This window comes from Eschrichtius robustus, chromosome 2 (assembly GCF_028021215.1).
Source record: "Eschrichtius robustus isolate mEscRob2 chromosome 2, mEscRob2.pri, whole genome shotgun sequence".
In the NCBI taxonomy this organism is placed as follows: Eukaryota; Metazoa; Chordata; class Mammalia; order Artiodactyla; family Eschrichtiidae; genus Eschrichtius; species Eschrichtius robustus.
Window position 1 is genome coordinate 124,496,310 of NC_090825.1, and position 25,090 is coordinate 124,521,399.

At 37.9% G+C, this 25,090-nt stretch overlaps 1 protein-coding gene across 1 annotated transcript; it reads right to left on the reverse strand.

Moving 5' to 3' along the window:
- Positions 1-6,877: 6,877 nt before the first annotated feature.
- C2H5orf46 (chromosome 2 C5orf46 homolog) lies at positions 6,878-14,431 on the reverse strand. Its single transcript, XM_068534885.1, has 3 exons — positions 14,362-14,431; positions 10,131-10,278; positions 6,878-6,941 (listed from the first exon to the last, which is right to left on the reverse strand). The coding sequence occupies exons 1-3, from the start codon at positions 14,429-14,431 to the stop codon at positions 6,878-6,880; spliced, it is 282 nt and encodes a 93-aa protein (XP_068390986.1).
- Between the last annotated feature and the right edge of the window lie 10,659 nt (positions 14,432-25,090).

Below are 25,090 nucleotides of genomic sequence, written 5' to 3' on the forward strand. Positions count from 1 at the left end.
CCAACATCATTCTCAATGGTGAACAACTGAAACCATTTCCACTAAGATCGGGAACAAGACAAGGTTGCCCCGTCTCACCACTATTATTCAACATAGTTTTGGAAGTTTTAGCCACAGCAATCAGAGAAGAAAAAGAAATAAAAGGACTACAAATCAGAAAAGAAAAAGTAAAACTGTCACTGTTTGCAAATGACATGATACTATACATAGAGAATCCTAAATATGCTACCAGAAAACTACTAGAGCTAATCAGTGAATTTGGTAAAGTAGCAGGATACAAAATTAATGCACAGAAATCTTTTGCATTCCTATACATTAATGATGAAAAATCTGAAAGAGAAATTAAGGAAACACTCCCATTTACCATTGCCAGAAAAAGAATAAAATCCCTAGGAATAAACCTACTTAAGAAGACAAAAGACCTTTATGCAGAAAACCATAGGACACTGATGAAAGAAATTAAAGATGATACAAACAGATGGAGAGATACACCATGTTCTTGGATTGGAAGAATCAACATTGTGAAAATGACTATACTACCCAAAGCAATCTACAGATTCAATGTAATCCCTATGAAACTACCAATGGCATTTTTCACAGAGCTAGAACAAAAAATTGCGCAATTTGTATGGAAACACAAAAGACCCCCCAAAACGAAAGCAATCTTGAGAAAGAAAAACGGAGCTGGAGGAATCAGGCTCTCTGACTTCAGACTATACTTCAAAGCTACAGTAATCATGACAGTATGGTACTGGCACAAAATCAGAAATATAGATCAATGGAACAGGATAGAAAGCCCAGAGATAAAGCCACGCACATATGGTCACCTTATCTTTGATAAAGGAGGCAAGAATATACAATGGAGAAAAGACAGCCTCTTCAATAAGTGGTGCTGAGAAAACTGGACAGCTACATGTAAAAGAATGAAATTAGAACACTCCCTAACACCATACCCCAAAATAAACTCAGAATGGATTAAAGACCTAAATGTAAGGCCATATACTATAAAACTCTTAGAGGAAAACATATGCAGAACACTCTATGACATAAATCACAGCAAGATCCTTTTTGACCCACCTCCTGGAGAAATGGAAATGAAAACAAAAATAAACAAATGGGACCTAATGAAACATAAGCTTTTGCACAGCAGAGGAAACCATAAACAAGAAAAAGAGACAACCCTCAGAATGGGAGAATATATTTGCAAATGAAGCAACTGACAAAGGATTAATCTCCAAAATATGCAAGTAACTCATGCAGCTCAATATCAAAAAAAAACCAAATAACCCAATCCTAATATGGGCAGAATACCTAAATAGACATTTCTCCAAAGAAGATATACAGATTGCCAACAAACACATGAAAGGATGCTCAACATCATTAATCATTAGAGAAATGCAAATCAAAACTACAATGAGCTATCACCTCACACCAGTCAGAATGGCCATCATCAAAAAATCGGCAAACAATAAATGCTGGAGAGGGTGTGGAGAAAAGGGAACCCTTTTGCACTGTTGGTGGAATGTAAATTGATACAGCCACTATGGAGAACAGTATGGAGGTTCCTTAAAAAACTAAAAGTAGAACTACCATACGACTCAGCAATCCCACTACTGGGCATATACCCTGAGAAAACCATAATTCAAAAAGAGTCATGTACCACAATGTTCATTGCAGCTCTATTTACAATAGCCAGGACATGGAAGCAACCTAAGTGTCCATCGACAGATGAATGGGTAAAGAAGATGTGGCACATATATACAATGGAATATTACTCAGCCATAAAAAGAAACAAAATTGAGTTATTTGTAGTGAGGTGGATGGACCTAGAGTCTGTCATACAGAGTGAAGTAAGTCAGAAAGAGGAAAACAAATACTGTATGCTAACACATTATATGGAATCTAAACAACAAAAAAGAAAGGTTCTGAATAACCTAGGGGCAGGACAGGAATAGACTAAAGATGCAGATGTAGAGAATGGACTTGAGGACACAGGGAGGGGGAAGGGTAAGCTGGGACGAAGTGAGAGAGTGGCATGGACATGTATATACTACCAAATGTAAAATAGATAGCTAGTGGGAAGCAGCCACATAGCACAGAGAGATCAGCTCGGTGCTTTGTGACCACCTAGAGGGGTGGGATAGGGTGAGTGGGAGGGAGATGCAAGAGGGAGGGGATAAGGGGATATATGTATACGTACAGCTGATTCACTTTGTTATACAGCAGAAACTAACACACCGTTGTACAGCAATTATACTCCGATAAAGATGTTAAAAAGAAAAAGGTTTATTGAAAATACACTGGAGTTGCTTTCAGAGTCAGAGTGCTTGGGAAGAACAGGAATCCAGGACAGAAGCACATAGTTTTTTTTAAAAAATATCTTTATTTTAGTGTAATTACTTTACAATGTTGTGTTAGTTTCTGTCGTACAACAATGTGAATCAGCTATAAGTATACATATATCCCCATATCCCCTCCCTCTTGAGCTTCCCTCCCATCTAGACTAGAGTGCTACCATAATTGTCATTGTGCTTTATGGTTTCAGTCTTGTCTTACTGTCCACATTAAATAATTCTGGGAGAATCTTCTTGGCTCAGCTGGGTCAGGTTTGACAATGGTTCAATCCTTTATGACCAAGTGGGCAAGAACCACACCAATTGCCACTGAGGACCCACATCTGTGTAACAAGTGGTAGAAGAAATGAAAGAACTGCACTAGACTTGTCAAGGACTCTTCCATCCACCATTTTCAAATGTCTTCAAGGGCACTCTGCTATTCTATGAGAATAATAAAAACTGTGGAACAGCAATACCTTGTTAATTTTTTTTTTTATAGGTCGGTTTTTACTAGCCCAGGAGTGTAGGCTCAGATTTTTTGAAAGACTTTTCCAAAAAGGATTTATGAAACTTTTAACTCTGAAACCTCATGCATTTTTAGGGGTTAATGGGTTTTTCTTTGGAGTCAGGTTCAAATCTTCTTTCTGTTGTTTACTGGTTCTGTGACTTTGGCCTTATGTTATCTGAAATTTAGTTTTCTTAATTTGATATGTTCTTCAGTTATTCTGGATAATAATAATTTTTATATATTTCATATTTTTTGCATCATTAAAAACTTTAAACATGCTTCAGGAAAAATTACTTCCACCAACAAAAATCTTAATGAAGTAGGATATGTGTCCCCAAAGAGGACACATTTATTTTGACTTCTAGAAGCAAAAATGCAAAGTCAGGATGTTCAAAAGAAGCTGTCTTTGGTTGAAGCCAGGACCTGAATCCTGAGAACTTGCTGGGAGCTGCTTTGAGGCCTCTGTCCTGGAGGACTTGTGAAACAAAAGAACTGGAAAAGCAGGATTCAGCTGCCCTTGCCTTATTCTGGAGCCATGCAGGTATGTCCTTAGAAACACAAACCTTAGAAACACAAACCAGAGACAGGGAAACAATTACCAGCTAAAGAGGGCTTAAAGACTTAAGAAAAATACAAAGATATTTTAATCTTTTCTTTAACATTTTTATTTCTCTCCACTTTAGAACTTGAAATGATTTATAATGAAATCAACTATAATATATATTTGAAGAAACAAGCAACAACAACAAAAATGAAAAGGCAAGAATCAACAACAGGGATGAAGGGAGAATGCACATATGTTTACTGGGGTAAATTGGGTCATCAGTTTCTCTTTGAGTTTCTGGATAGACAGGAAAAGTAAATAAATGAAATAAACCAAGCTACATAAATCTTATAACCAGAAATGAGGAAGCAGTCCTGAGGGAAGGAAATTTTTTTTTCTTGCTCTAAATTCTAAAAGAAATATTTCCCATCAGACTTCATGGGGTGGATATTGAGTGATGTCATGCCCATCTGCAATTTTACTCATTAGTTACTTGAGGATTTCCTATTAAATTTATTTATTCCTAGCTCCCTCCCTAGGAAGTTCTGACTCAGCAGGTCTAAACATGTCATCTAGTGTGTCCAAGTATATTATGTTCTTAATTTTAAAAATGTACATAGATATTAAGTATCCACAAAGTGCTTTCCCATCTTTTACTTCTTTCATAATCTTGGTGAGGTTCATTGGATTCTTATTTTAACACAAGAAAGGTAATTTATACTTTAAGATGTCAAATGACTTAAGACACTGGGAGACTTGAATCCCCATGATTTCAAGTGATGCAGGACATTAGGAGTTAAGATTGTAAGTTTATTAACATAAGGAAATCATATCAATGTGATTGAGCTGAGGTTGGGAGAATCTCAGATTAATTAGGTGTCCAATTATTGGATGATTAGTTTTTGAGGACTTGCCCTTTTCTGCTCATCATCTGAGATTGCATGCAGAAATTCACCTTCTTTGTGAAGCCCTCTTAATGCCCACCCTTTCCTCCAGGGCTTCCTTTTTATATTCTTTCTCCAAGGCATGCCCACGGCACTTGTACATAGAACTACATTATTTTCCTGCACAATCCTGGGGTGCACTCTGCTAGGTGATAGTCCAAACCATAAACTTGTTAATCATGAGACAGTGTTATTCATCTTGGTAGCATTGGCAGAATCTGACACATAGTACGCATGGGTTAAATAAGCATTAAAGGACTATGTAAGAAAGAGGCATATGTCGTAGGAGAAAAATGGGATATCTACATATGTATCTATTTATCTACCTATCTTAATTTAGGAAATACCTAAAACTTTGGCCAAATTTTCTATACTGGGGAAATAGGCATTGCTGTGAATCACTAATTCTAAAGTCATGATTTGCTTTTGATTAGATGAGGCACTTATCATACAAATGCAACTTTTAAAACTATTTATTAAATGAAAAGTCACTGGAGTTTGGAGAGACAGCCTTGATCAAACCATCCAAAATTTAATATCTGCCTTAGAGGCGTCTTTCTCTCTAGTCCATTTGGTTTATATCCCTAGACAGAGCCATTCCTCTCTGCCCATTAGGGCATCTACAGTTGGTTCGTGAATCCACTCAAAGTTTTTTTATATGCAGTTAAAAAGTTTCCGACATTAAGGTCTGGAACAATTAAGTTCCAAACGTTTTAAATATTAATAAGGAGTAAAGTGAGGCTCAAGGAGACCAACTGACCTCCCCATGGTCACACAACCAATAAGAGGCCAAGCTAGAAGCTGAACTTACATCTTCTCTATGGCTTTTGCTCTTTCTAAAATTTCATGTTGCCTTGCTTATTGGACTGTCTCATACATTGAACCTCTAGGGTGGCACTCCAAAGATTCAGGGTGTGAGCACCAATGAGCCTGAATGAAGGCAAAAGGTTAGGATACCTGCAACAAGAGGTAGGCTGTTCCCTGAGAAGATGGGAATGGGAAGATGCAAACACAGGTGAGTGTTTTTAGAAGCTTAGCTGTCTTTGGGGTGAGATTCAGGCGTGTCTGCGTTGGGCACACCTTGATTCCAATGCGCAAGTCTGATTTCCATCCTTAGAAGCTTAAGGAAAAGGGTGGGCTAAGTTCTAGGGTAATATGATAGTAGCTTTCTAAGCTCACGCCAGTCACTCCCTTGTTATGAAATGAAGCCAGTAGGGAAAAAGTTGGGAAAGGCCATGATTCCTGGAGATGCATATAAGGTAATTCAACTAACCAAAGGGGTAGGGTTTTATTTCTATGGGCACCTCGAGGTATGTCTAAGATCACACAGCTTAATCACTATTCTCTACTGCCTCTTCCTACACTATTCGCTGTTCAGCAGCTCTATTGCTGAGTGATAGAGCACAGACTGGAATCAGGCTGTTTGAATTCAGATCCACCTCCTCCCTTATTAACTTGGCCACATTAATTAAGCTCCCTGACACTTGGTTTCATTATTTATAAAATCTAAGAATAACAATACATATTTTTCATAGGGAATGTTAGATAGAATTAAATTAGGTACTACATATAAAGCATTTAGCTTACTGCCTAAAACAGAAGTACTGGGCTTCCCTGGTGGCGCAGTGGTTAGGAATCCGCCTGCCAATGCAGGGGACACGGGTTCCTGCCCCGGTCCGGGAAGATCCCACGTGCCACGGAGTGGCTGGGCCCGTGAGCCACAACTACTGAGCCTGCGCGTCTGGAGCCTGTGCTCCGCAACAAGAGAGGCCGCGATAGTGAGAGGCCCGCGCACCGCGATGAAGAGTGGCCCCCGCTTGCCGCAACTAGAGAAAGCCCTCGCACAGAAACGAAGACCCAACACAGCCATAAAAATAAATAAAGTAATTAATTAATTAATTTAAAAAAAAAACAGAAGTACTAATTTCATGCTAGCTACTTATAGAATTACTTTCTCAAGTCTAACATTTCTATATTTATATTTCGATAGCCATTCTCAGGAGAGAACTGGATAAGGAAACAGCAGGTATCTCTGAGGACTCAAACCAGACTATTTGCACATAAATCTAACTGCAGGATTAGAGAGCTTACTAGTCCTTTCTCCTGGAATTAGGTTCAGTAAATCTCACTCTTCTCATGAGTAGCTAATTGCCTGTTTACCTGGGTCTTTAGATTTTAGTGCATATAAGCCCCTCCTTTCATAGGCGGAACTTGCACAAGTCAAGTTCCAAGCAGGGTTGTGACAGGACCGGATCTCCTCACTTCCAGTGCTTACTTGTTTCACCCCACAACTGTGCTTCTTCTCTTAAGAGAATCTTATTAAGTCAGTGACTTTGAGATGATAAAAATACATCTACTTAAAATCAATTTTAAAAAAAACGACTGCAAGAATAAAGCAAAAACACACACAAAAAATACCCCTTTTCTGCTTATGGGTAAATATGGGTGCCCAAATTTATTAAGTAAATCAGACAGACGCTTTTTCCTTTGCTCAATATACTATTTTTTGGTTGTAAGTTTTTAGGTTAAAATCACCTGGTTGAAGTCACTTTGATGAATGTTCTTCTTCTTGTTTATCTTCTTGTTTATCATCACATTCCATAAATCCTCTTAAAAAAAAGAGAGAGAAAAAAATGAATTATGATTTAGACTGATCAGGAATGTTAGAATCATCACTAAGTTATCTTATAATATTTGAGCAATACTTTTCTTACTACCTTACAGTCGTAAGGTCTAAGATTTCCATAATAGTTCAAATTTGACAAGCCATTATGCATAACTATCTCTTTAAATCTGCCAACAAATCTATTAGTTTGGTGTCTATTCCTATATAAACTCTATACAGACAGATATTTTGATATATTTGTTTCATAATATATCCCCAGCACCTAGAACAGTGCCTAGCATATAGTATGAATTAATAAATATTTGTTGGACGGATAAGTGAATGAATTTTAATCATTTTACATATGAAAAAAACCTCTGAAGCTCAAAGAGATTAAAAACCTGTCCAAGTCACATGGCTGGTAAATTGCAAAGCAAAGTCTAAAACTTAGGTCTCCAGAAGCATGAATTAATGCCAGAGGCCATTCCACTGTTTAAGGATTGGGTGTGGGGTAGCTGCTGAGAAGGTAAGAGATGAGTAAATTATGGTCCAGCATTTATTATGTGCTTGACACAGTATTTAGGCATCGGATACATAGGAGTAAATAAAGCAAATTTTCTATCTTTATGAAGTTCCATATTTTTGCAATTCTCTCTTTCTAATCAAATCTCATTGAGTCCGTTACGACCCAAATTTCTTCTCACCTTTGCCATAAACTCTCCCCTAAGCATCCTGGCCTCAGTGACAGCTCCTTTCCTTAGACATTTACTGTGATGTTTGGCTGACATTTACCTTATTCAGTATTTTAGTTATCATTGCATTTGCTCATGCCATCTTATACAATAAGGACAGCAAATTCTTTGAGGAGAAGGGGCTTACAGTCTAGACTTTTTTCCTTCACAATTCCTGCCCTGACTTTCCTAAGCATGTATTAAGTTCTTAGGAATACTTCTTGCTGGTCTCTTCCCATTTCCCATCCCCTGTTATATTTATGGTCTTTTCTTGGACAGAGTGAGGACAGTTAGATTTGTTCCCTTGAGCAAGGACTGCTGTATCTTTCAACAAAGATCCCTCAAAATGTCTCAGTCAAATTGGGGTATGTGGGCTTTAGATCTGATCTCTAAGCTTCCTTTCCTTATTTAATTAATTCAAAAATTATTTACTAAGTGCCCGATATGACTTATAGGGTACTGTGCTATAGCAATGAGCTAGAGATATCTGATCTCTACTTTCATATAGTTGCATGATTAAAAATAAATTAATCATTTGAGATGCTGATATGTTATAAAGACATAATGACAAGGTAAAGTGATAGAGAATAACCAGGGAATAAAAGAAGTTTGTATTAATAAGAGTGGTTATAGAATCGTTTTCGGAGGAGGTGACTTTTAGATGAGAGGCAGGACAAAGCACTAGCTAGGAGGGAAAAAAGAGCATTTTAGGCAGAAATTAAAGCAAGAGCAGAGAGCCTGAGACAGTTGTAAGTTCCAAGAACAGAAAGAATATCATATACCCAGAATAAAATGAGGGAAAAAGAAAATGGTAGAAGAGGTGCCATTTCTGAACCCAGAGCTGACAACAATTCTTTAGTATTTCAGATAGTCAACTTTCAGAGTTAACAGAGAAAACATGTGCTATTTTATATCTAGGGAATTCCCCAGGGAAGGAATAAAAAGAATTATTATTCTAATTCTTTGCCTTGCTATTGTTGTGATTTATAACAATATGAATTCAACTGGAGTCTAAACTCTACTTTGTACATAATAGGTATTATTCAGTTTTTTCCTTGTTTACACTAACAGTCATGGGAACTCAACAGTTGCAAAAGCAACCACAATACGAAAAATAAAAACACAAAATAAACATCTGTGTTTTAACAGTTTGTTCATGATGATTGTATGCAGAATCATGCCCATTCACATGATAGTAATATATGGATTTAAGCAGATCAAGGGATACAAAATGGCCCCTGATCACTTCTATATAGAAGTGGCTCTTAATCTGTTAGTGGTGATAGACCTTTTTGAGAATCTTATAAAGTCAGAAGCACTTTCCCTAGAAAAATACAAAGATTCACATCTACACAAAAGATGAATACAAATTTAAAGGCTGTGTGGAACTTTAAGGCTCAGCCATGTAACCCAGAGCATCCAATCAAGAGCTCTCAAAATTTGTTGTATATAAGAATCACCTGAAAGCTTGTTATAAAGCTTGTTATAAAGGCATGTTATATAGCCTTGCCCCAGGAAGGTGCAAGATGGGATGAAGGGACCCGCGTTTTGGATAAGTTCTCCAGGCGATTCTGAAGCAGGTAATAGACTGCACTTTGTCAAACTCTGCTTAGGGGGCTGTGAAGGAGAGAGCAGAGCCTCAGAGAGGTGGAGACTGAAAGCACCTAGAAATTCAGAAGAACGAAACAGACCCTGGAGAGCTGAACTTGGGGAGATTAATGTCGGAAGAATGAAGAAAGGGTAAAGTAGATGTAAAAATCAGAGCTATGTAAACTTGGGTAGGATGTATTAGGAGTTGGGCACAGGAGCTTGGAAGCAGGTTGAAAATAATGGGAAGATTCTGGGTTGTGGAATTTGCCATCAAGGCAATCTCTCGTGATCAAAACAAACCCTCATAAGAGAGGTTCTCCAGATTGCCTCTGAGGAGAGAATAGCTACTGTGTCTGCTAACCCTCTTGAATTACTCAAACCAGAAAATAAAGACAGAACTCATCATACTCATGAGCACACCTCTACCCACCACCTTCATCAGCAAATTACTGTGTATGCACTGGGCGGGTCCTTTATTCCTTTAACTTTACAGATTAGCAAACTGAGGCACTCAGGGAGGGAAAGCCTAACTCCAGATCACCCAGTAAATAACACCTGGATAAGTAACACCTGTGTCAAGACCGGAACCTGGCTTTCTGTCCCTTGGTCCGGTGCTCTTCTTCCTTCCTACTTGGTCCTGAAATAAAAAATATTTTATGGAACCCCTTGTTCCATAAATTCCTTGGGAATGTGTTCACCCCAAAAGAGTTAGGGAAATTCATGCAGATGCAAATATATCTTAAGGTAGGCAACAAGTTTCAATTAAAACAATACATTGGCATGCATGCAATTTTGTTTCTCATTCATTTTAATGCAATGTGGTCATTACCAATGGTGAACTGGACAAAAGCAAGGTTTATCTCAGTGCTTACTTGCTCCTTATCATGGAGCAGACGATGAACTCCACCGCATTCTTAATGATCTCCGAGCCCAAGAGGTTTAGGAATTTTGGAAAGGCTGGTTCTAGGCTTTTGCCCGAGTCATCTGGCTTGTCATCTGGCTTGCTATCTGGTTTGTCATCTGAAAAACAGAATGGAATCTCGGAGTGATTCTCAGCAAGAAGAAAGGGAAGTTTCTTTCATTGTAGGGAACACTAGAGCTCTTTATACCCCCTCTCACTAATTATATAGCCTCATATAGTTATATTTATTGCGTATCTAGTGCCTGCCTGGTGATTGTCTTCACGTGCATTATGTCATTTATTCCTGAAACCAAACAGAGCAACAGATATTGATGCTTAGGCAGACATTGGTTCTCTTTCCAGATGAAAAAACTGAAGCTCATGGAGGTTAAGTAACTTGTTCAGAGTTAAAGCAGCTAGTAAATGCCAATGCTGGGACTGAAAGGCAGATTGCTTGGTTTTAATGTATTTTTCTCATGTAATCCCTGGACCTATGGAAATGATAATAAGGAGGATGATATAATAATAGGTAGCGTTTTCTGAGCACATACCTATGACAGGCAATCTACGTGCATTATCTCATTTTATTCTCACAGCAACAGTATGAGGGAGGCAAAGTTATTATCCGAAGTTAAAGGTAAAGAAATGGAAGTTGAGAGAGGTTTAGGAGGGGGTCAAAGTCACAGAGATGGTAAGTGGCAGAATCAGAATTCAATCCCATGTTTGCCTGGTATTAAAATCCAGGTTCTTAAGCACTCTGTGATGAACTGCATAGTCTTTGACAGAAAAGGTATGATCTAACTACAAGTGTGTTATAAGGTTGAAAGTAGTATAATAATGATGACAAGGAGAAATGCTGTCACTTGTACAGCATGTGGTAGTTCTGTAAATAATGATTTTACATCTACTGTGTAAGTTTAAGCTTGACCAATCTTGTGGAGTATGCAGAGCTCACTGGACTCAGAAACTGAGAACATTAAGTGACTTGCAGAAGATCTTACAAATAGCAAGAGAAGATGGTACTGTAACTGCAGGTCTCTTACTTCTGATATTTAGTCAAGTGCCTTTTGGAATGAGGCCAAAGATCCAGAGTGAAGTTGGTGACATGCAAGGTCCCTTGGGGGGGTTTTGGCTTTGCTTAGTGGTCTAAGTGGTTTGGGAGATTAAAAGCAATGCAAGAGCGGCAATTAAAGATATGAACAGCCCCCCCTTTGCACCCTGGTGCCAGGATGAAGTAGGACCTTTGTCTTTTAGTTTTACTGTAGCCTCACAAGTAGTGTTGGCAGATTTGGTAAATAAAATTACAGGATGCCCAGTTAAAGTTGAATTTCAGATAAATAACAATATTTTTTAGTGTAAGAATGACCCATGAAATATTTAGTACATAATTAAACGAAAAAATTATTGTTTATCTGAAATTCAACTTTAGCTGGGTGCCCTGTATTTTATCTGTCAATCCCACCACAAATTTTGACTCAAGAAGTCCCAACTTCTATACAATGTACCCCATTACTCTGAATGAAGGAGATGTAACTAGCTTTTGGTGTGGAGGCTGTCAAATTAGTGAGAAGAGTTGCATTTATATTATATCCTAAAATAGAAAGTCTTAGTAAAAAATATGGCTTTCAATTCTGCAAACATTTATTGTTTACTATGCCACTGCAAAAGATTCAATAGGAGCACTACCAGTCTGGGACCTATAACCAAGATCAATATACTAACCACCAAGTATTCATTTGTTCAGCTGTTGGTTTTTTTCATTCAACAAGTGTTTTTGAGCCTACTATTATGTACATAGCATATGCTGCTAAGAGTTAAGGCAAAAATGGGCATATATGGACCTGACCCTTACATAAAGCACAGGGCAACCACGGTGACCAGAATTGCTTTGTTTTCATTACATGAAGGGGAAGGAAAGAGAAGGTATATATGTGATGCTCAGGTACTAGGATGTGCTTTCATCACATGCCTAATCCGTATTCAGTTCAGTGATAGGATTACAGGAGAGAAAACAGATGCTCAGAGAAATTCTTAAAGTCACACATATAGAAAGTGGCTGAGCCAGGGTTTGAACTTTTATTTTTTTTTAACTTCACAGAGCATGTTCCTCATTTGATATAATACTGCCTTCAAGAAACTGTCCCCTGGAGACATTTACCAGCTGCGAACCAGAAATTCCTTGCATGACAAGTGAGTTCCTTTTTTCTGTGTTCCTATCAGCCTACTTGCATAACAATTTAATTTTATTATTTTTACTTTAACTTTTTATTTTAATATGATGCTAAATGCTAACTTTTCAAAATGCAAGGAGCCCTGGATTGCAGTGTGTGTGAAGATCAAATCCTTGGCTCCAGCCTTTGGATCGCATATATAATGAGAGGTATGAGAGTATGGTGGGTGATGTTTTGGAGTCCTATATACCTGAGTTTGATTCTGTCTTCAGCAAAAAGTTCACCATGTAACTGTATAAACAATATTTAATTACTGTCTCAGTTTCTTATTGTCAAGATGGAAAGATACTTTATTTATGTGTGATGTATATCATATATATGTATGTATATATATGCATATCTGTGTATCTCTATATCTATATTATATAAATCACTTATTGCAGTACCAGGTCTAAGGTGAGCCCACAATAAATGCTCATTGTATTATTATTACTATTGTTAATAATAGTAGCAACAGAATGATTCATAGTAGCTTTCTCCGCTAGTGCTTAAAGATACAAAAATTTTAAAATGCTGCTAAAATATTAAGAACTTTGAAAATGCTGAAAAATAATAAAAATTAAGAAATTTGACATACCAGAAACAAATTATCAAAGCCAATAGTTGAATATTTTCTCCTTTCAGTTAAAATATGGGGTAGCCTTTATTTACATTAACTACCTGATTGAGTTTCTTAGTCAATATAATCATAAAGTTCTGAAAAAACACAGTAATGCTGATATTTATACAGTTTTTATAGTTTACAAAGTGACAAAAGCATGCTCATTTCACCTGGTGCAGTTGGTAATTATCCCATTTTACAGATGAGGAAACTGAGGTTCAAAGCAGTGAACTGATTTAACCAGTTTCAGAATTCATGAGAGACAGACCTGGGACTGGTCTCTAGGATATAAATCTTACTTTTTACTTTACCACGGTGATTACTGTAGAGGTAGATGGGCACAGTAGTCTCTGAGCCCATCCCTGTTGTAGCTTTGTTGGAGCGTCTGCCTGTGGGTTGTGCCAGTGAACAGTGGGTGACGGAGGGTGGGAGTTCTGCCAAGTTACATTTAGAAGAGCTCAGAAAGCTCTGTTACTATTTGTACTGTCTGTGTTTTCTGACCTATCATTCTGATTGGAGACAAGTTAAGAGCTCACTGTCTTCTGTAAACCAAAAATTAATTAATGAGAATTCTGCCTGCTGCCTTTTGGTCCTCTATGTGCTTGGAACAGACATGAAAGAAGTAGATGCTTTAGAATAGAAAGAATCGAAAGACTTGGGTTTCAATCCCAGGTGTGCCACCTCTACCTGTGTCTATGCTCAAGTAACTTTCCCTCTGCAAGCTCAGTTTATTTACCTGCAAAAAGGGAAATGATAAAACGGTGTATGTTTACTTAAAAAGATTATGAGAATCAAATGAGATGATACATGATAACAGTAACAGTTAATATTTATTGGGTGCTTATGATGGACCAGATACTTTTCCAATATGTTTTGTCTCTTTTATTTAATTTTCATGACAACCAGATGAGAAAGTTAACCATTGATATTCCCTTTTAAGTGTGAAGCCCTTAGAGGTTAAAGAGCATGCCTGAAGTTACATTTCTGACTCGTGGTAGAGCGAGACCTAGGAGTCTTATTCCAGACTCTTCGCCTTTGAATATTATTAGTTATAATCATTAAAAAATAAACACCCCCAGCTCTCAAGGAATTTATAATAGTGTCACTATATCACATGAAGATATAAGAAAAAAAATCATTCTAAACTTCATACATTCACTGAGGATAGAGACTGTAACCTAAGCACATTTGAATAAAAGTCCTACTTTCTTTTTGTTAGAAGATCTGTCTCTTGTCTTCCAGTCCAGTGCTCTTTCTGCAGTGCCCAAAGTTCCCCTCTCTCCCCTTTATGTTCTGGATCCGCGCCACTGACGTCCTCCAGTCATGGCTAACTACTGCACAATGCATGTGCTGCGATTGCAGGTACTTACCGGCTTGGCAAGTCAGGATTAAGACAAGCAGTCCCCAAACAATTGTCAGCCGTGGCACTGAGACAGCCATGTTTGTAGCAGTGGGTATCGATGCAGTTAAATTGTTCAGATGCACCTGAAGCCTTGCTCCATTTATAGGGCATTTATAGGTGACATCATCTGCTATGGAATTTAGGTTGTTGCATAAGATATAGACACAACTTGCTTTTGGATCTCTACTAATGAGCCCTGCCCTATCTTTCAAACTAAGAGTTTTACAGATAGGGAAAGAAAAACCCTCCTGGTTTTTCTAATGTGTGTTTATAAATGGCACTGGAATCATTCTTTTGGAGTTAGTTCCACTGCCAGTATTGACAATTAGATGGGGATCAGGCAGAAGTGCTTTTCAGTGCCAAGGAGCAAGCAACAGCAGTTGGTGAGGTGTGCCTACTTGCCTCCCTGTGTGCTCTGCTTCTTTCCCATGCTCTGAGCTAGTATCTTGTCTCCACCTGGCCGTGCCCATTCACACTCCCATGCCGTTACTCATGCCCTTTATTTTGCCTGGGATAGCTTCCCTATTATCTCTCCTTGGCGCATTCCTACTTATTCCTCAGGCTCAGGTTCAAATGCCCCCTTCTCTGCAAAATCTCCATCATGGCCATTCCACCCTACTCCAGATAGTTGCTCCATCACCTGCCATATCACCCTTGACCAGTTGTCTGGGAACTAAGTGCTTTAATAGCTCTCTTCTCCTTTAGCCTATAGATATGTTAAGGGCAGAGTATTTTATTCACTTTTGAATTCTCAAGGAGGCTAATATAGTGCTTGGCATTGGTCTCAGCTTTGACTTTACTTCCTTGGAAAGGTTGTTCTGGTTCTCCCAGGCAGAGCTAGCTGTTCTTCTTATGTACCTGATAGGTACCTGTTTAAATATCTCCACCAGTTGCCCATAGGCTCCTTGAGGGCAAGACTATCTTTGCCGGAGTCGAATGTATATTACTCAAGGACTATTGCAAACATTAAAAAAGAGAAAAAAATAATTAAATTACTGCACTCAGTGTAAAGGAATATTGGGTTTGAGATGTTGTTATATAGCTCAGGTGTAAAATACCCTTCCTTTTGGATACAAACATTCAAGGGGATAAGATTTGGTTGAAGTCTGGATGATACTGGTTATCTTGAGGAATGCTATAATAAAACAGTTACCTGCGATGAGGACTTGGGGTGGTCCCTAAACTTACAGATTGACCAAAACTTATACATTGTGAGTGTCAGAGGGTCCTTTTAATAAATGGAGAAATTAACTGAAGTACAGAAAACAGGGGCTTGTCTGGTGTCACGGGGCCAAGGCTAGGCCCTCTTTCTCCTGGTTTAGCACTCGAAAGCCATCAGGCAGCTCTGCTTGGACCCTTCCAGGCCTCTCCAACCTATCCTCTCAAGAAGACTCTGGGGCTACCCTGGTGGCGCGGTGGTTAAGAATCTGCCTGCCAATGCAGGGGACACGGGTTCGAGCCCTGGTCCGGGAAGATCCCACATGCCACAGAGCAACTAAGCCCGTGTGTCAGAACTACTGAGCCTGAGCTCTAGAGCCCGTGAGCCACAACTACTGAGCCCATGTGCCACAACTACTGAAGCCCGCGCACCTAGAGCCTGTGCTCCACAACAAGAGAAGCCACCGCAGTGAGAAGCCTGCACACCGCAACGAAGAGTAACCCCCGCTCGCCGCAACTAGAGAAAGTCCCCGTGCAGCAAGGAAGACCCAAAGCAACCAAAAATAAATAAAAAGAAAGAAAAAAAAGAAGACTCTGGTCCTGTCTCTCCTATACAAAGCATTGTGATCTGGAGATAGTGTTCACAGTAGGGCGATCTCAGCAAGTTAGATTTGTGCCATCAGGGTCACTGCTTAGGACTGAGCACTGTGCTGTCCAAGGGGAAATAACATTCAAGTTAGCCCTGCCATGGACCCTGACAAGTGGCTGTATTTGCCTGAGAAAGGCCAAAAATACCTTTTACTTTGCACAAGCTTCGAGTCCTCAGGGCTGAATCAGCCCAGAAGGGGGTATATTTTTCTAATTCACCACAAAAACACTGTACAGGCAAGCAAAGGTTCTGGATGTTACAACCTATGAGAGGCCTGCTGGCTTCTCAAGGATATCAACTAAATGGGGTATGCAGACAAGTCCTGAATCAGCTTCTTTCAGTGGTCTGGTGTCAAGGAAATAGCATCATCCTGAGGGGCAGGATAGCTGGCTTCTATTCCTGTCAGTACCCCTGATTGAATACCCTGATTAAATACTCTCCAGGCCTGACATTGTTTTCTCTTCGTATTCTTATCACTTCCCTTCTTTTGGTTGATTCCTTTTAGCTTCAGGTTTCAGCTAAAATGTCTCTCTCTCTCTCTTTTTTTTTTTTTTTTTTTTGGTGAAAACTTCTGTGACCCTCTAATCCAACTCAGATCCCTCTATTATAATCTTTTATACACTCTGTATTCTTCCTTCTTAGCACTTAAATATTATATTTTTGTTTGATTATTTAATATCTCTCTTCCCAAGAAATGTTAAAATCTGGTCTATGTTGTTCACTGAGGTAGCTCTGGTTTCTAGGATAGTGCCTTACATATAAAAGATACCCATCAATATGTACTGAATAAATGAGTTAATAAATAATTTTCAGAAGAGAAGCATGGACTCATGTAATAGTTCCATCAGTTATTATCTTTGTAACTCTGGCAAATGGCTGACACCACTCTAAGTCTCAGGTTCCTCATCTGTGAAACTGAAAAATATTTTCCCGCCTAGTCATCTGCACTATCTTAAGGACATAGGAGATAGCAGATAAAATGCCTGTTAAAATGTACAGAACCTTTTTGTGTGCCATATCAAAAGCAGTCAAGAACTTGTGACTTACCCTCCATTGGCATAAGCAAATGAATTTGACTTTAGGTAGAGGAGAAACTGGGATTATGAAAGAGTTTTACCCAAGCTAGGAAGAGGAAATGAGTACCTTATTTCAGAATGCCATTCTAGTTTGGCAAGAGGATGTGAAAATAAAAGGAATATGGCATGCTGTAATTCCAATGAACATTTCCTTGTGTAACTGAAAGTCATCAGAGTACTTTCTTCAGGTAGGAAATACCTGTAGTCTGATTTGGAAATCTCATAGCCAGATCTTGATGTGTGTGTCAGTGGTTGAGCTTTGGGATCAGACAACTGAGTTTAAGTTTCAGATTGCCACTTACAAGTTGTGTATCTATGTGATCTTAGAAATAGTTCCTAATTTCTTTATGCCTTGGATCCAATGTCTACAAAATAGGAATAATGATATCTCTCAGGGTTGTTATGAGGACTGGATGAAAAACACATGCAAACAACACAGTATCTTGTATATACTAAGCGAAAATTAAACAGTAAACTTGCTTTTCTATTCTATTCTATCCTATCCTATCTTACCCTATCCTTTTCTACCCTGTTCTACCTTGGATTGTCCCAGAGGAGGGAGTGAGAGTTAGTCATGCAAGCAGCATTAGGGATGATGATAATAATAATAATAATAATAGTAATAGTAATAGTAGTAGGCTAATGTTGTTAACTCTGACCAGGAATCAAACTAGATGAAATATATCAACAAAGCTATTGAGAGGCTGCCATTATTATCCTAATTTTATATAAGGAAATTCAAGCTTGGAGAAGTTAAATAATTTGCCTAGCATTACAAATCATGTATAAGCCAGAACAAGGAATTGAACTCAAGGACATGTGACTTCAGAGTTTGTGCTCTTTTTTTTAAAATTAATTTTTATTGGAGTATAGTTGATTTACAATGTTGTATTAGTTTCTGCTGTACAGGAAAGTGAATCAGTTATACATACTACATATATCCACTCTTTTTTAGATTCTTTTCCCACATAGGTCATTACAGAGTATTGAGTAAGGTTCCCTGTCAAAGTCTGTGCTCTTAACTATTAAATTATTTGCACCGGCACATGCTCAGTGCTGTAACTGGTGGAAAGCCTGGGTCACGCAATGAACCCTGAAGTCACCGGCCTGTTTGTGCACAGATCCATCTGTATCTGCTCTGTTTTCCCCATTCGTCTCTAGATTTCCCATTGACCTGCATCATTCACCTGTGTTTGAGCTCAGTTTGATCTATCAAAGGTGCAGGGTACAGAGCGCCTTCTCGATCCTTGGCAGAAAGTGAACTGGAGCTAAGGCTACAGAATTAAATACAGTGATGCATCATGAAATTTGAATTTCAGATCATCAGTGAGTAATTTTTTAAGTATAAGTATGTCCCAAACATTTCACAGGACATACTTTACTAAAAGAAATTTTGTTGGTTAGCTGAAATTTAAATTTAACTGGGCATCCTGTAGTTTTGTTTGCTGAATCTGGCAACCCTTCCTGGAGAGGCCCTCATCAGTGTTTTCTTACTTTGAACCTCAGATCAGAGAGTAAAGGAAAGGACTGAGGGGGGGATCAAAGAAATGATTAAAACGTAGTATGTGAGAAGTTAAAATCATATATGGAAAGTGGAAGTTACTGAAAAGCCACAGTTCCTCTTTAATATCACATCTGGGGCATATTTCACACCTGTATTCCTCATAAGAAAATCATTAGCCCCTCTCTTGTCCTTGGTTCACTCTACCTAAAGTTTCAGACCAGCCCTGGAAGGGATGCACGTGGCTGCAGGAAGAGCTCCCGTTCCCATGGTATCCATATGCTGAGGAGTGGCTATACTCTTTGTCACCCTAATCACCTTTCTACACATACGTTATAACTTATTTAATCCTCATGCCACCCATCAATTCATTAATTTCTTATTCAGTGGATACATCTTGAGCTTTCACTGTTTGCCAGGTGCTCTGCTAGGCAACAGGGACAAAAAAAATGCAAAACACCAGTCCCTGACCTCGCCTTTGTTGAGGAGGTGAACAAGTAACCAAACAATTGCAATATAAATGTAAGAAACACTGATGGAGGTATGAACAGATTCCTATGGAAGACTATCAGGGAGTGGTAACATTGCCTGGGGAGGAAATCATGGGGGTATCATTTGTTTGGAGCCTGGAAAAGTGGGTTTGTAGGTGTTCACTATGCAAGCAAGGTATAGAGAAGACTCCTTGGTGGGAGGAATGGCATCTGCAAAGGCACAGAGGCATGGAAGACTGACCATATTTCTAAGAATGACCCCTCAAATTCCTGAGTTTTGATATTAGAAGTGAAAATTAAAGTGAGCTAACTGAATCTTGAAATTTGTTTTAATTAATGAACATGCTAGGAAGAGATAATAGAGAGAGAGAAAGGGAGAAGAGGAAACAGAGAACACTGGGGGGAGTAAAAATCACAAATCACTACGTATTAGAGCTCAGAGTCAGCTTCTCCCCTGCTCATGTTTCCCTGTTCCAATCTTAGATAAGCATATTGCCATCCATCCAATTACCTGAAGTACAAATTTTCTTTAACTCTTTTTTCACCACAGAACCTATTTGCTCACAAAGTCCTATCAATTCTCCACTCAAATAGCCTTCAGCTTTATCAAATTCTCTTCTTTTCCACAATAAGTGTCATAGTTTGGGCCATTGTCTTGACTATTGCAATAGTAGTCTAGTCTTCCTGATGTATGTCTCCCCCATCTCCTAAACATTGCTGTCATTTAATCTTTCTCAAACATAATTATGTTTACAGCTTCTGTCATTTCCCATCTCTAATAATTTCCATGCCTCCTTACTGTGTATACCTAAAGCCCTTCATGTTTTATTCTCAATCAATAGTTCCAGTTTTATCTTAGTTGTGGTATAGAATAAGTCTTAGAGCACAGGGTCTACAGTTTGATGGCCTGGATTCCATTCCTGATTTCATCAGGGTTAGTATTTGCCTGGCATGTACTGGAATGCTCATTCTGTTTGTTTATATCCGGTCCACTATGAAGGGTCAGTATTTGTATTCTCATTGTTATATAGTACAATATCCTCCCAGTCCTTTACAGTGTGATTTGGCAAGTTGGTGATACTCTTCTAACTTCAGTTCTCCTTCTTCATTATGAAAATAACAAGAGTGGCAGCCTCATAAAATTTTTATAGCATAAATGAGATCATGCTACAAAAAGCTCAGCACAGTGTGGGTCTAATACATGTTACTATTTGCATTATAACTTCCCACCACTCTCTGAGCACATGACTTCCCCTCCTACTTTACTAGGCATACCTCCAGACTGTTTCTTATTCTATCACCCTGTTAGTTTTGCATGGATTATCCAACCCACACAAACTCAACTTCAAATATTACATCCTTCAGAAAAACATCATGGTCACATCCCTGACCTAATCCATGCCAGAATTCATCACTTCTGCTGTGGGCCCACGCTGCACACACCTCTATTGCAGTATGTATTGCGTTGAATCATAAGTTATTGTTTTATTTCTGACACCTTCATTAAGCTCCAATTCCTCAAGTGTGGGCCATGCCTTATTTGTCCTCAAATACCATTCGCCCACAGCCATGACTCGCAAGTAGACAGTGATGAATAAATGCAATGAGTGTTCAGTGGATGCTCATTAAATGTGTAAATGGACGTTTGGAGTCAGTGGCAGAGGTGATTCATGAGCCCCACTGGAATGAGAGCCAAAACTCAGACTAACAGACCAGGTATAAACAAGGAAGGTTAGTTAAGAGTCTAGTGGCTTTTGTTTTTCTAGCAGCTAGAGCTACAGCCGAGGGTAGAGGCAACATTCCAGAAGAGGTACTTGGTCATGCCTTTGGCACACGGGATGGAATGATGTGGAGTTAGCAAAAAATTAAGCATAAATTAATCACATGGAAATAGTGACTTTCCCCAAATTATGAAGACCCTAGCACTAAATTCACAGTGTAAAAATTTCTATGCCAGTCATATATAATTTATCTTTGCCAGATCAGGGTATAATAATACTTAAATCACAAGGCTTTTCTGGTATCAAATGAGGTAGTGGATACAGAATTGATTTGAAAACTACAAATTGTCAAACTATAAATTGAGAACTATAAATAGAAGAAAAACTGTGATTAATTAAAGGAGGCATGTCTACTGAGTCAATAATGAAGATAGGGACTTCCCTGGTGGTCCAGTGAGTAAGACTCCACGCTCCCAATGCAGGGGGCCCAGGTTCGATCCCTGGTCAGGGAACTGAGATCCCACATGCTGCAGGGCAACTAAGCCTGCGTACCACAACTACTGAGTCCATGCGCCTCAACTAGCGAGCCCATGTGCCACAAACTACAGAGCCCATGCGCTCTGGAGCTCGTGCGCCACAACTACAGAGCCCACACACTCTGGAGCCCACACACCACAACTAGAAAGAGAAAACCCTTACACCACAACTAGAGAGAAGCCCATGGGCTGCAATGAAGAGCCCGCGCACTGCAACAAAAGATCCCACATGTCGCAACGAAGGTCCCACATGCTGCAACGAAGACCCGATGTAGCCAAAATAATAATAATGATAATAATGGAGATAAAAATAGATCCATAAAAAATACTCATTTAATCTAAAAGTAGGCAAAAAGTAGGGGAAAAGAATGAATAGATGGGATCAAAAGAAAACATCTCACAACACTGTAGATTTTAACACAACCATATTAATAATTATATTAAATGTAAACAATATAAACCCATCAAAAATAAGACAGAGATTGTCAGACTACACTGTATACAGAAACTCACTTTAAATATAAAGACATAGGTGAGAATAAGTGAATGCAAAAACATATATCATCAAACGCTAATCAAAAGAAACCTGGAGTGGTTATATTAATATCAGAAAATGTAGTATTCAGATCAAGGAATATTACCAGAGACAGAGTCATTACATAATCATAAAGGAATCAATTCCTTAAGAATATATAACAATCTTGTATGTGTATGCAGCTTACAATTGAGCCTCAAAATCTATGTAGCAAAAACTGACAGACGACAAAGGATAAATAAACAAGTCCACAATTACAGATAAAGGCTTCAAAACTAGTCTCTCAGTGGTCGATAGAACAAGATAGAAAATCAGGAAAGATGCAAAAAACGTGAATACCACTATTAACCAAATTGACCTAAATTACATTATAAAATATGCTGCCTCATACAGTGGAATACACATTTTTTTGTTTGTAAAGGAAACATTGTTCAAGATAGACTTTATTGGATCATTAAATAAGCCTCACACATTTAAGAGAATTGAAATAACACAAAGTGTATTTTTTACTATAATGGAATCAAACTAGAAATCAAAAAATCAGGTATGTCAAAAGTTCTTAAATATTTGGAAATTAAATTTTAAAAGTCTTAAATAATCCATGGATCAAAGAGGATGCCCCAAGAGATACTGAAACATATTTTGAATTGGATTAAAAAACGATTTAGAATAGCCAGGACATGGAAGCAAGCTAAATGTCCATCAATGGAGGAATGGATAAAGAAGATGTGGTACATATATACAATAGAATATTGCTCAGCCATAAAAAAGAACAAAATAATGCCATTTGCAGCAACATGGATGGACTTAGATATTGTCATACTGAGTGAAGTAAGTCAGACAGAGAAAGACAAATATCATATGATATTGCTTATATGTGGAATCTTAAAAAAAGGGGTACAAATGAACTTATTTACAGAACAGGAGTCACGGATGTAGAAAACAAACATATGGTTACTAGCGGATAAAGGGGGAGGGATAAATTGGGAGATTGGGACTGACATATATACACTACTATATATAAAATAGATAACTGATAAGAACCTGCTGTATAGCAAAGGGATCTCTACTCAATACTCTGTAATGGCCTATATGGAGAAAGAATCTAAAAAAAAAAGAGTGGATATATGTATATGTATAACTGATTCACTTTGCTGTACACCTGAAACTAAACATTGTAAATCAACTATATTCCAATAAAAATTAAAAAATATATATATGAAAATTTATGAGAGCAGCTAATGCAGAGCTTAGCAGTGAATTTACAGCGTTAAAGACCTATATTAAAAGAGAAGAAAATCAATGACTTCACCTTCTACCTTAAGAAACTAGAAAAAGTTCAAGATAAACTCAAATGGAAGAAATAACTATAATGATAAGAACATGAATCAATTAAATTGAGAAAGAGAAAAATCAGTAAAACCAGAATCTGGCCCTTTGAAAAATACAATAAAATTGATAAATATCTGGGCACACTTGCCAATCAGAGAGACAGAGAAATTAAAGACACAAATTACCAATATCAGGATTGGAGAGGGGATATCATTATAGACTGTAGAGTTATTAAAAATAATAAGAAATAATATGAACGACTCTAGGCCCATAGATATAACTTAGATGAAATGGATACATTCCTTGACACAAACTGAAGAAGGTCATTCATGAATAAATTGCTAATTTGAATAGTTTCATATCTATTAAAGAATGAAATTCATAATTTAAAACTTTCCAGTAGAAGAAACTCCAGGATAAGATAATTTCACTAGTAAATTCTATCAGGGAACAAATAATAATGGATCTACAGAACACTCATTCAGCATGTAGAAGAGGAGGGAACTGTTCCCCACTAATTGTTTTAAGAGATTTATTGAGATATATTTCACATACCATACAAATCAGCCACTTAAAGTGCACAGTTCAATCTTTTTTAGTGTATTAATGGAGTTGTCATACCAATTTTATCATTTTTTCATTGCCCCCCCAAAGAAACCTATACCTGTTAGTAACCACTCCTCATCTCTCCCTAATCCTTCCGCCTCCAGCCCTAGGCAGTCATTAATCTGCTTTTGGTCTCTATAGATTTGCCTGTAATGGACATTTCATATAAATGTAACCATACAATATGTGGCCTTTTGTGCCAAGCTTCTTTCACTAGCGTAACGTTTTCAAGGTTCAGTTACGTTGTAGCCTGTATCACACTTCATTCATTTTTATTACCAAATAATATTCAAAGTATGGATGTACTGAATTTTATTTGTCCATTCATCAGTTGATAGAAATATGGATTGTTTCCACTATTTGGCTATTATGGATAATGCTGCTATGAATATTCTTGTACAAGTGCTTAAATGGATGTATGTTTTTATTTCTCATAAGTATATACATAGGTAGGAGTGGAACTGCTGGGTCATATGCTAACTGTGTGTTTAATCTTTGAGGAATCGCCATACTCTTCCAAAACAGCTACACTATTTTACATTCTCACTAGCAATGTATGAGTTTTTCCATTTCCTAACCAACCCTTGTTATTGTCTTTTTGATTCTAGCCATCCTAGTAGGTGCAAAGTAGTACATAATTTTGATTTTGATATGCATTTCCTTAATAGCTTAATACTAAGCATCTTTCATTGTGCTTATTGGCCCTCTCATTTTGAGATCAATATTGCCCTGCTACCAAAATCAGAAAATGAAACTACAAGACAAGAAAATTACAGATCAATATCCCTCAGAAACATAAACATAAAAACCCCAAAGAAAGTACTAGCAGATCAAGTAAGTTAGGCTTATAACTGGAATGCAATTTGAAAATCAATAAATGCAATTTATCATGTGGCTCGATTAAAGAAGAAAACCCATGTAATCATCTCGATAGATATAAAAATCATTTAACAAAATTCCATACTCATTATATGCATATACCTCTCAACAAACCAAGAATAAAAGGGAAATTCCTCAACTTGATAAAGGGTATCTATAAAATATCCACAGCTAACTTCATGTTTAATATTGAAAGATGAATGGTTTCCCCCT